The 13,328-nt window shown below is 42.8% G+C and overlaps 1 protein-coding gene across 7 annotated transcripts in view; it reads right to left on the reverse strand.

Moving 5' to 3' along the window:
• Positions 1-12,696, reverse strand: part of EPHA7 (EPH receptor A7) — a 161,173-nt gene extending 148,477 nt beyond the window's left edge. For 6 of the 7 annotated variants that reach the window (XM_065056531.1, XM_065056527.1, XM_065056528.1 and 3 more), the window contains exons 1-3: positions 12,340-12,675; positions 7,956-8,020; positions 2,939-3,608 (exon numbers count right to left, since the gene is read on the reverse strand). In XM_065056531.1, the coding sequence (XP_064912603.1) occupies positions 2,939-3,608; positions 7,956-8,020; positions 12,340-12,436 (832 nt within the window). In that variant the 5' untranslated portion in view covers positions 12,437-12,675. Of the gene's footprint in view, positions 1-2,938; positions 3,609-7,955; positions 8,021-12,339 lie in introns of all 7 variants that reach the window. The other variant, XM_065056529.1, reaches the window with a different exon arrangement.
• Positions 12,697-13,328: the final 632 nt, after the last annotated feature.

The raw sequence follows: 13,328 nt of genomic DNA on the forward strand, positions 1-13,328 counted from the left end.
TTAATTCAGCTTGAAAGATCAAGCGCTGAAGACAAAACACATAGGAGCTGAGTTTCCAGGTTACGTGTTTCACCGCTCATGATTGTTTTCTTCCTTATCCTTCCCAGCATTACCAGTTACTTACATTCACACAACAACAACAACAAAATCTTCTGGCAACATACCCAGTGCAGAGTTGTGTATAAATCAAAATTCAATTGTTTTAGTATCTGAACTCAATAAATTTAACACTCAGGAGAAGAGCTGTATGCAAAAGGAACACATTTTTCAATCACAGCCAGACAATCAAGCTAGTGTAACACGAATGAAAATCCCCACTGAGTCACAGGCTGAAGAGCTATTTGGAACTACAATGTGGCCATCTACTCCTACCTTTGCTGCAACACAGCCAGATAAGGTATTATTCTGTATCTTTAAAAGACCTTCCTATTGTGTTAAGTTAATTCAGCTGAGCTTTAGCAAGTGTGAGAGAGGAATCACAGACTTCTGCCCATCCTGTCAGAGCACAATGCTTTCTGCCATGAGTAGTCCCAAAGAAGTCACACAGCATGCCAGGTACAAAGTATTTCCAGAAGTGAGCCCTCAGACAGGGCTATAAAAGCTCTGGGTTAAGAAAGCACACGCCAACTTGCTTCTGCTTGATCTGTTACACAGCTTGACAGTAACAGATAGCCGGTTGCATTAGTGTCAATGTTCAGATAAGTTTCTCTCAATATCTGTCACAAAAACCAGACGCGGTATCAGTGTGCCAGCTGTATTATCGGTCACTACATAGTTGATCATACTTAATAACATCCTCAAGAGTAGACACGGCTAACAAGTATCACAGACAGCAATTACTATTGTGCGCCAGTCACCCAGATCGTTCTGACTCGGAGCTGCCAACAACGCACATTCGGCAAGTGCCTGCCTCCCACCTTTTCCCTCGCAAATACATTAACTTGCCTCAATATGGAACCAGAGTTTGTTTTGAAACTCTTAACAGGATCACTGAAAGAAAAGAAGAAAAATACTATAAATGATCCTTTGGACTGCTTCCAGAGTAGCATTTTCTCCTAGTGATTGCTTTGGAAGCAAGCCAAAAATGGGAAGTGTTCTTGCAAATGAGCACGCTACTATACTCAAGTACAAGTTATCATTTAATTCTTTTGTCAACATCAGTGTGGTTAGAAATTAAGAAGCCTGTTTAATAAACAGGTAGCTTGAATTCCAGTCACCAAACACCAATTTCTTCTCTATCTATCCCACCCATGCTCACGCAGCTCCTGTCCCTCACCCACTTCCCAACATACATTCCTTTATTTTTTGGATCCTTTCTCTCCTTTATTGAAACACAAATAAAATTAATGTATTAATTACATCAACCATGACTAAGTCTGTAAACAAGAGCAAGTTAACTAAGAAAAGGAAAAAAGTGACTCAGAAAAAAAAAACATTAAAAAACCTCAAAACAGGCTTCTACGGGACACAGTGCTTAATATTTTTAACAGAGCTTTAATACAGTCTGCTGAAGGGTTTCGTGGGGGCAGTTTTTCATATTACAGTTACTCCTAATGAGATCACCCTCCGCAGTATATGAGCCCTGATCCCTCCCCAACAGAACAATGAAAGATTTATGCAGGGCTAAAAAGGACTGATCAACTCCACCCACTTCACCTTGTATCAAATTTCCTCATAAAAACTCCCAAAGAACACAATCACACAATCATGGGGTGTCTTGTGCGTGTGTGGGGTTTTTTTTTGTTTTGGTTTTTGTTTTTTTTTTTTAACCTGAGGATAAATTATTAATAATGAGATACATTTATTTTTGTTTTAGGCTGCTCATAATCCTCTGTAAATGATTTTGAAGTCCTCACACAGACATCTCAGATTCAGTGACTGCTGCCAGCTTTCTTTTTGAGATTCTGTAGGTTTCTCCTCTTCACAGATTTGTGGTTGTTTAGGGGGTTTATTTGTTGTTTGTTTGGTGGTGTTTTGCTTGTTTGTTTGTTTGTTTTTTTCCACCAGTTTTTGACTTACAGCATTTCTCACCAACAAATGTCTGCCCATCTTACAATGAAGATATGGTAATATATAACTTTTGTCATCTTATGATAAAAATGGTAGACCTTGTGTTAAATGTGCATGAAAATACACATCTTCAAACAAACTGCCTATTCTCTTGATTTTACTGTAAGCAAAGACAATGAAATATGCTCTTACTCTAAGCAGAAGCATCTTGCACATGTAGCTGCAGTGACAGCAATACTGAGGTATTATTCTAAGAACATGGGTAACTGAATCAGTCTGAATTAGAAAGAACAACTCAGTAGTCTCTGATTTCCTAGTATTTTTGGGAAGCCAAAAGTTTAGAGTTAGTTTTATGTAAAAAGAAATTGTAGAAAGGAAAACATACTTTACTCTGGAAACTTGATATTCTGTTTGAAAGATCTAAAATTATAATCTTTTGTCTGAATTCATACACACTTATAAACCTCAAACTCAGTTTTTATTGTGTGTGTATTTTTCCCATTACTAACCATGCCTTTTTCTTCTTCAGTTTTAGTTTCCTTATAATGCTGTCACAGATCACGTGAAAGAAAAAATTAACTACTCATTTACAAGATTATTAATAGAATGTTCTGTGATAGGTATGACTTGCTCAGCAAGAGTTACAAGGAACATAACCTTAACCAGTTTAAAATGTTAATCCTGAATCTATACTTATAGTTCATATAACTTTAAACTTTCTTGTGTAAATTTTAAAATGCAGAATGCAACTGCTGATCTCCCTATCAAGAAAAGCTGACTGCTTTGGATTAGCCAGTGTGCAGTTTACAGATTGATGATCCAAAATTTTTTAAAGCAGACTGATGATGTATTTATCTTGAAAAATAAAAATAAGCTGATAGAACATGACCTACAATGTACAATTAGAACAAGTTGCACATTTACTTACGTTCACACGTGTCTCCTTTTTGCTGGTATCCCGCTTTGCAGATACATTTTCCAATAGGCACTAACCATTCTCCTTCTGCGCTGCAGTGCATCTTCGGAGAGTTCTCCGCCTCCTCTTCTGCACTGCTGACACAAGTTCCTCGCACTTCAACTAAGGAGGAAAACTCTGAGCCAGTCACTGTGTCAGGAAAAATAGCTAAGTTCTCAATGATGGACCAGCACTTCTTGTAGTAGACTTTGACAGAGACCAAAGCAATGCAGGCCCCTACATCCTGAAATGCAAGATAGAATCCTTTTTTGGACAAAGGTCCAATTTCTCTGACCTCTGTGTTAAGTTTCATTTTTCTCTCCCCCAGATCACCCTGGGTAAAACTTTCATCTGCTGCAATAGTGTCTATTTTTACATATTGGTTTTCTCGGATATTCCTGCCAGTGTCGTAGTCTGTTTCATAATAATACAAGTTAAAAGTTTCTTTACAAGTCCCCAGAACTCCAGGAAGACTGTTACAATCCCTCAGAGTGAATTTCAGTTCTACAAAAATCCTTTGTGCATTGCTTTTTGCAATCCAGTTAGTCCGCAGCCAGTTGTTTTGGTTTGATTCCATCACCTGGCATACCTGGTATGTTCGTATAGGAGTGTAGTTTTCATCCAGTCCACTAATTTCTTCCCACTAAAACAATAACAAACAGTTAGTAATACAAAACAAGTATGCCACCAGATGTAACTATTGAGTATTTTAAAAGGCTTCACACAAGTTTCCTCATTTTTTACAATATGGCTTCATAAAAGTAAGTTATTGTTAAAATACTCCTAAGGACCCAAATAAAGAAAATACATATTAACACAGCTGCAGGCTCTCTCTCCCTCCACATCTTTCCCACATATAAATAACTGCTAAAAAACTGGCACAGTTGTAAAAGGGAAGCTTCAGAGAAGGCTGTCCCACGTACCAAGTTCCGATTACACACTGGGCTCTCCCACATTTTATTAAGATCATGACAGTTGTGGGTAAGCAAAGACCAAAAAGAGGGAGGCGGCTTCACTTCCAGAGAAACCTAAAATCAGTGAAGTCTTCGAAACTGAAATTGCCTAGTGTTACAGTACATAAAACTTGTGTACATAAAACTTCCAGTTAAACTTTCAGTTGTAAAGAAAGCATAGGACTGGGTCCTGAAACTTGTGAGTCATACAGTTTTAACTCCTGTATGATGAAAGTAGCATAGAGAGAGAGGGCAAAAGAAAAGAGACAACATTAAAAATGTGAAAGCAAAAAAATATTTTGGATATTCCCTTTTTTTCAGTCTACCTTCTGTTCTACTTACAAACCAAAGAAGGTAAGCAGGAGCTCCTCACTCCACATTTTGTTCAGTGGCTGCATCCATGTTAAAAGGAGTGAACTTCATTTAGTTAGGAGTTCAAATGAACCATGAGATTACATACATAACTAAGAAAAACCCACAAGACTGAAAGTTCACTAGTTCAAAGCCTGGGTTTTGTTGTTGTTCCCTCTTCAGCATCCCAACTATTAAACAAACTGGTAAACATGTAACAGTCCCAAAGTCTTCAACAGCCTTTGGTGGCATGGGAGTTTGCATCTCTGCCAACAGCAAACCTTCAACAAAAATCAACCAGGTGGATCTGCCCAGGTGCAACCAACACAATACCTGTCTCTCAGCTTTTTCCACCTTTCTTATAACATTTTATTCACTACAGAAACCACAGCTATAATAAATTAGAGGGGTTTTTATTGTGCTATCCTCACCTGATGATACAGGCAACCATGACTTCTCCATATGGCACTTAGCCCTCTGGCCCTGTGTCAATAATGCACTTAAGCTCACGCTTAAGATCAATAATAGTACTTACAAGCTTAATGGTAAGCGTATGCTTAAGTGCTTTGTGGAACTAGCATGCTCTGCACCTCTGCAGGATCGAGCACTCACTGACATTCCTTATATCAGCAACCAAGCATGGAAGGCATTGGTTTCTCAGCCTAGGGGCCATGCAATGTACAGTACTTTGCAAGCCCATTCAACAGCAAATGAGATCATTTTAATGTTGATCTACTGCTCCAAGAAAAAGCAGATGTGGCTGAACTGATGCTGGAAGTTATCACCACAAAATATATCATGGCTGCAGATGTTGAAATGCACAGAAGTTGTAAATATCAAAGCACATTTCAAAGACCCACAGTTAATACAGATGTGGTATGTATGGTATTATATTTGCATATGGTAGTAAATGATTGAAATATATTTTTAAATGCTCATGGAGTTAACTGAACTGATTGTATATGGAACTGTGTTAATCTCAGAACAGAAGAAAGTCTATCTTCATAATAGATTTATTAGATGTGAATGAGTAAGATCCCTCACCCTCCAAAGAATTAGTACAAAGAAGGAAAAGGAAAAAGGGACCCTGGACTGAGGTTTTTGTCTCTGCCATATTGAAAATTAAAAAAAAAAAAACAAAACAAAAAAAAGGCTACGATTTTACTGGTTTTTATTTTCTGTTTCACATCAGGCACTGTTGCGGTTTTGGTTCTGTTTTTTTGTTTGTTCTTTCTGAGTTCATTTGTTTTTTTGTTAGTTTTATTTTTATGTTGTGTAAGCAGTCAGTCCTTCCTCAAAACACCAGGCCAGATTCTGCAATGAGATATTTCAGTTCAACGACGTATCGTATCTTTGAAATGAAAGTAACTCTAACGCCATGCACAACAGAATCTGACTCCTCACATTTTGATTGTGGTCTGCTCCATCAAAACCAATCTCCAAACCCCCACATCCCCCCCCCGCCCCAAAAAAAAAAAAAGTCATACTACAACACAAATGAGTCTTCTTGGAGTCAAAAGCCCATTACATGAGCCTGGCTACTATGAGAGAGATTGTTATGCTATAGTCAAGGACTACAATACGAAACACTAAATTCAGATAAGAAATTCTGCTTTACCTTATCCCTAGCATTAAACACTGAAGTCTACCTTTCCATATTTTGCCAAAGCTATGAAGTATGATTTTCCTAAAAAATTAAGGAAATATGACTTATGATTCAATTATGCAACCACAAAGCTATTATTGCAAGTACTCCATTGGAGGCGTACCTGTTTCTCTGCAGGAAAAAAAAAAAAACAACAAAACAAACACCAGTACTTCAGGATGTTTTCACCTAGCAATCTGAGGTCATATTTCATTAATGTCTCTTTAAAATTATCGATTCCATAACAGCTTTTACAGCAAGAAAATTCTACTTTTCTTTGTCCTGCAGCAACATTTGGTGATAGACATGTCATTCCTTTTGAATATGTCCTGTTCTATTGGTTTCAATATATGGTATTTTAACTTCTTGGTTATCTTAACAATATTTGAGATCATTGTTAGATGTAACATTTGCAGTTGAATGAGGCATTTAATGAGTGTCTGGCTGATATATTCCGTACTGTGATAATGCAGTAGTTTGTCTTAAGAAGATTTTCTGTGTTTATTCCCATGAAGTCTTTATTGCCCAGCAGAAAATTCAGTAAATAAAATCAGAAAAACATTTATTTTCAAAATTATACTATTAAAATGTTAATTTTATGTTAATTTGCAGGCAACTATTCCTGAATATTTTTGTGCATAGGAACCAAGCCATTAGTTTTGATTTACTTTTAATTTCTGATTGAATTGGCTTCTACTTCTGAAAGTCGCCTTTTACTGCTTGTTGAATTTGACTCTATTTTCATCTTTCTGTACGCTGACATGTGTAACATGTGTTGACATGTCTTTCATTATCTACAGGTTAGCCTAATATAATTGCCACGAAGCTAATCTTTCAAATACCTCCGGTAAAGGCTTCAATCAGTGTAAAACACTAATGCCGAAGTTATTAGCCATCATACGTGTTGAGTTCACATTATATTTTTTGTGAAGTCCTTAGATTCGTTTCCAGTTTATGCTTGTATTGATTTCACAATCTTGCTTTTAAAGAAAGACACTTTCATATTTTCATTCTTCTTATTTAAAGGATTTGTTGCACTTTTCTATCCCCACTCACACTTCACGGTCTTCTGGCTCCAGATTTCTTAATGCACTGAAGATTAAGGGCCTGATCCCCCAAGTTGTTCATGCAAGGAACTGCAATGGATTCTGCAAGACTGCTTACAAGAGTAAGAACTGTCCATATAATTTATGATTTGTCAGACCGAGCTAAGGTAGGACTGAGCTAAGGCAGGACACCACACCCTTTATATCTTTCTGAAAGTGTTGTATCTCAAGGCTTGGGGAAGAAGGGGTTTTATGCCACTTTTAATTCAGTCTGAAAGGAACATTTCTCAACTTTACATATATAATAAATAAGACAATAACACCGAGGTTTCTAAATTCCTTATTATTTATAATTATGTACTTTACAATAGCGCATTTCAAGGAGCGCCATGAGATTAATTTGTAAGCAAGCTGGAGGTGGCCTTAACCACATAATTTGTGCCTAGTTCCAGATATCACGCTCCTTGAGAGTTGGGGATGTTTCAAGTTTGGAATGTCATTTCAAACACATCTGCAGCATAAATGTTTTTATTTTAGAGCACTTCAGTCTGTGCTATTCAATTACAAAGAAAACATCGTAAACAAATTTATGATCACCCATTATACCAAAAATGAAAAACATATTTTTAGAAAGTTTCCACAGAGAAGTTAATTCTGCTGTTTCTAAAGGAAGAAGGAAAAAGTGATTTAAAATACTGTGTTATAAATATACAGAGCTTTCTGGTACAGCACAAAGGATTACACTACAAAACATAAAGCTACCAAGAACACTTAGGTGAGTTTCTAAAGTGACGCTTACATTTAATTAGCTTGTACATTTTTACACTGTAACCTTAGGAATGCTTCTTTCCATTCTAAAAATGACAAAGCCATAAACACTTGGTACAATTACTGAGAGAAATATGAGGGCGAGCTAGTTTAAAGCGAGTCTTTCAATTGCTTTCGTAAAATAACTACTCTTCCTTAGGAAGCTAATTTCTGTCTGGAATACTTACCCCATTGGGAGGAGAGGAAATCCATTCCAACTCTGTCTGTTGTGCTTTAGAGTCCAGCAATATTACTAAAAAAAAGAAAAAAAGAAAAAAAAAATCCACTGTTTGTTAAAAAAAAGTGGGAATATAGAAACACATAACAAAGTTGGAATACAAAATTTGATTAAAATAATGCAATTTTTATACAAATTAATAGTTTTTTCTTCATATTATTAAAAAATTACCTGCAACCACAACTACGTGTTTATTTGTAAATAGATTATTAAATTATTATGTAGCATCCACATATAAGCAGATATTCACTAATCTTAACAATTTCACTGCTTAAATCAAATTGCATTGTTTTTCTTAGTGCTCTAAAGTGTTACTAATCAGTCATTAAGATGCATGCTTCCTTCACCTCCTTTGTCTTAAGGACATTTCCCATATGCTGGTTATTATAAAGAGCTTAAAACAAATAAATACACACAAATATTTCAACACTTTTCCAAACTGATTTAGACAGGACTAGCCTATACCTTACCAGGAGATGCACTGCAAAATCAGTTATCTATCTGAGTTTGTAAGAAAAAGATATGTCCCTTAGGTGGTGAAACAGTAATTCTATAAACAAATAACAATCAAGAATATAGAAAATAAGAGACTCTGCAATTACCTCATACTTTTCGTACACAAAATACTACATACACTATATCAGACTAGTTCACTTTATGGTAATGGCTTACTAAAATCTTAATGTCACTCTGATGACACTTCTATAAAAAAAGACATCAGTTCTAGTAGCACTGCAATTGTTTTCAGCTAAATGTAACCCTGTCTCCAAAAGTGGTTAATCACAGCCTAATAAAACAAATCTTAACATATTTTACAGCACATATTGGAGATTATATTACTGATGTTCTGTTACCTCCAAACATGTATTTCTATATATGTCTTATATTTCAGTTATAGCTATAAGCTTCTTAGTGTATCAGTCTAAGTTTCTGTAAGACTTCCAAATGGTACATATGCTAATCTGTAACAAAAAAATAATAATTAAAAAAACCTTAAATAATCTTCTACAATACCATCTTTCAAACAGTCAAAGCTGTAGAGTGATCAACCACATATCTAGGTTTGGTACACTTTGAAGATTCCTTCTTCAAAGCTGCACATTTAACTTCATACTTCCATTTGATTAAATGAAAAGTAGCATTTTTAATTTAAATGTATTCAGTATATTTTTGGGTATAAAGCTATTTATAACTTTATACACTAACATTTAAGTACTGATACTTCATTGCATGATTTAAGGCTGTAACTTGAAGCAACTTTTGCCGGGTCTTTTAAAAAGGCTATAATTCTTGCTTCAGCCCTTTGTCCTAGTAGAATTTAACACAAAATTTCAGTGAATTACTAGAAAGATGAAGTGACCTTAAAAATTATTTAGAAGTTCATAGAGTAATATCTGGAATGTTAGGTGAACACAAAACGGTAGCTTCCAGGCCTGAATTTCAGTAATAAAGTGGAGCTACTCAATAAAGAAGTTAGTCGCTCTCTAGAAAGATTATCTGCTTATTTCATTAAGCTTGGATTCAAGGGGCTTTACTTTGTAACACTTTCTATAGAAAAGCAGGTGGTGTATGTGGCGGTTTGTTAAACCAGAACATTTATAATGGTCCTGGGAAAAAAAAGGTACCACGAAAAATTTAACTATTTCGGCACCAGCACAACGTCCCATGGCTGCGAATCGTACTTATTATTTGGCAGCAATTCTCCATCACACAGTAACGGCCGGACCCATCCCAGAAAGAAAAGACAATCAGCAAACAAACATAAAACCCTGCTCTGCAAACACCACTTGCAAAGTAAACGTTGCCTCTCCGTGTGGCACCGAAAGTGGCTGGAGAAGCGCTTTCCAGGCCAGCGGCGGGTGCGCTGCTCCCAGCCCGGACCGCGCAGCGCTGGGACGCGATATGGGAGAAGCTCGGGGACTGTGCCGCGCTCCGCGTACCCCACTGGCAGCCGCGCACACATGCGCAGCCTCCAGGGTGCCGGCGCTCCGCGGGGGCGCAGTGGGCCGCGCTCCATGTGCGGGGGAGGCGCCGCTCGGGGCTCCTTTCGGCGTGGCGGCGGGACAGGGAGCGAAAGGAGGCGTAAAAACGGAGGGCGAAGCGCGGGAGCGCGGCCGTAGGGCGCCGCGCAGGCGGGGAGCAGCGGTCGCTCGCCTCCGCGGGAATGCAAACCACGCACCCCGCCCCGAGAGATGCGCGGGCTGCGCAAAGGTGGCCGTGCTTCCGCGCGGGACTTGGAGACCGAGCAGCATTGCTACCGGGGTCGCTCCCGCCACACCCCGCCAGCTGCCGGTTTGGGGAGGAACCGTCCGGGACAGCAGCCTCGGGACGGAGCCCCGAGGGTTCGTAAACCACTGGGCGGAGGGATAGGACATCCTACCCGGGGAGAGCGGGCCGTAGCGCCCCCGCGTCTGCGCTCGCCTCGAGGGTCCCAGCCGCGGCGCTGGCTGAGGGCTCCGCAGGTAACGCGGTCACCCCCTCTCTTGGAGAACCAGGCGGACCCTGCGCCGCTCTTTTCCAGCATCTCACCGCGGCTTTTATTTAGCTACAGAACGGGAACTCGGAAAACTTTTCGGCCTCTCATCTCCCCAACCTCTCTTCCGTACCCAGCGGGGAACGGTAGGAAACTGCGAGGGGCTGCTGCTGCCACCCGCCCTTCGGCGGGGCCGGAGGTGAAGCTGAAAAGTTACTTTTTTTTTTTTTTTTTTTTTCCCCTCCCTCGTTGTTCCTTCCGCGGGAGTTCTCTGCGCTTGCAGCAGGTAGCCGCTATCAATCCCTGTCTGCCGCTCGCCCCCTCCCGACCCTCCTTTGGCTAGGTTGATTTTCTCCAAACATACACAAACACGTCTACGCTTATATGTATAGTTGCCTATATATAGACACATCCACATACGCATTACACACACAAACAGGAGGCAGACAACCGCCGGGAGGAACCGGCGCAGCCCCGATCGCAGCGCAATCTGCGGGACAGAGTGGGGCATGCAGCCCGCACCCTCCCTGCCTGCCCCCCTGCCTGTCCGGCCCTTCTCTGCTCCCCAGTCCACGGCCACGCGTTAGAACTCCCCGTGTGGTGCTCTCTGTGCTTTACAGCCTCTCCAGATAAACTTTCGAAATTCTGCTACAGAAAGGCTCTCTCCTCTAACCTCGCCATCGCCTTCTCTTAATGGCAGAAGACATTTTAATTGAAGGATTTTTTTAAGCTCCAGTCACAAGCTCTAAATGGTATTTTACTGCATGCCAACGGTTTGATGAAAAATATTGATGTATCCAGCTGAGTGGGTAAAGCCCCTAAACGCATACATATGCGGAGACACCGAAATAGATCTCGAGTCCCCCTTCCCTTTCGTTGTCCCCCCCCCCGCCCCGAAGATGGAGACGGACCTTTGCCTTTGGCTGTCAAACGCGAGCAGGGCGCTCCTTTAAATCATTTCGGATTTTCTCAGCGTGAGAAAAGAGATTCCCAAATGGACTTTGTGAATTGATTTTATACACCTCCATCAGTCTCTGATAGAAAACTGCTTGTTTTCTCTCTGTGCGTGGGGGAAACAAATGTCCAGGGTTCGCCTTACACAGATACCAGTGTTGGATTGATGGGAGTCGGGAAGCCTCGTTGTGATACGCAGATCGCGTAAAACATCCATCCCCAAACCTCTCTCTCTCTCCAGCCATGCCGGGAGAGAGCACACACGTTGCAGAGACACGACGCCAGGATGTATGTACCCTCTAAATGCATGCCCAGCCTAGGTGTCCGGGAGGTGCAAATCTGAACCCCGATGCTCCTTCCCACCATCTGTGCACGGCCCCGCGGGACCGGAGCGCCGCAGGCCCCCGGAAGGCAGTGGTGAGGAGCTGCCCCGCAGCCTCAGCCCCACGCCATGCCGTGACTCCCACGAAACGTCCCGAGCCCTAAAACTCAGTCCTCGGCCCCTGCAGCCCCCGCCCGGGGAGCAGCGAGGTAACCCCCCCTTCCCGCACCTCGTCAGGAGGGTTAAGGCTGCCACAGGAGAGCGAGGCTCCCCTGCACAGATCCTCGCCGGGGGCTGTCTCCCCAGCTCCATGGCTTTTCATCACGTGCAAATGTCTCGCAAACCTCATTCCTGAGAGCAAAGGCAGTTGTCCCGGTCTCTCACACATACACACGCACACCCTCAGTGAATGCCTTGCTCTGTCCTCCCTCCCATCTCAACTAAAAAAATGTCTTTTCTTTTTCTTTTAAGGGGTTCTGACAAGGAGCTCGCAGTGGCAGGCAGGTCCTCAGCTAAGCCACCACACAGAGTTCGTGTGCAAAAGCAATAAATAAGCCCAAACTTTTGTTTTCCGCATCACCTTACCTTCTTTTGCAGCCTGTGCTTCCCCCGTGTGTGCAAAGCGGAACAGCCAGATGGAGCACAAAATAATCCAAGAAGGGAGCCTACTTTGGAAAACCATGGTGCAGGAGCGGGGTGATTTTATATTTCTAGCTATATATTTCTAGACACTGCCGCTGCCGCCGCTTGGTGGGTGCTAGAGGACGGTGGAGAATTTGCTCTGCTAGTCTCTGGCTCGGCGCTCCCTCCCTCCCGGCTGTCTTTCTCCTCCTCCTTCTCTTCCACCCCCTCCTCCGCGCCGCTACCCGGCTCCCGCACCAGGCCGGCCGCTCGCCAGCCCCGACTGCAGCCCGGCCGCCCGCACCGCACTCCGGTAATATCAAATAGGGCGAGGGGGCGGGACCGCAGCGACACGGCTGCCCGTCCCTCAACCTGACTGACGGCCGCCGTCGGCCAAACAGCAACGAACCTCCGCGCCCGGCGGGCCGAGTCGGCTCCTGAGTCGTCCCGGCTTGGAGGGCGGGGTCGGCGGTGCCGCCCAATGAGCGCGCGGGGGCTGTCGGCTTGCCGCCGGTGTCGGGGAGCCGCTGACTGTGAGCGGGGCGACGGCGGCGGGACGGAGGGACCGAGCCGGGACGGGGACACTGGGCCCGGCCGGCACCTGGGGGCTGCCCCGCACGCCTGGATGTGGCTGGCTGGCTGGCTGGCTGGCTTGCTTGTTCTCTTAGCGAGTGGGGCGGCCGGTGTTTGGTGCTCTCGCCCCGTGCCGCCCCGCTGGGGTAGAGAGCGAGGGGATCCCAGCTGGGGCCCAGCCCGACCCGCCACCGGCGGGTCCCGACTCTGCCTCCGGCGCCGTGCCCGGCCGTGTCCCAGCCGAGCGCGCACCGGGGCTCTTGCTACCGAAAGGGGAAACTTCGTGAGGAGCTGCGGGGTGGTGCCCCGAGACACTCCTCTGCCAAAAGTCAAGTTCCTCAGGGCTGACATCACTTGGGCTCCCTTCCCTTTGTTTCATT

The sequence above is a fragment of the Columba livia genome, chromosome 3 (genome assembly GCF_036013475.1).
Source record: "Columba livia isolate bColLiv1 breed racing homer chromosome 3, bColLiv1.pat.W.v2, whole genome shotgun sequence".
In the NCBI taxonomy this organism is placed as follows: Eukaryota; Metazoa; Chordata; class Aves; order Columbiformes; family Columbidae; genus Columba; species Columba livia.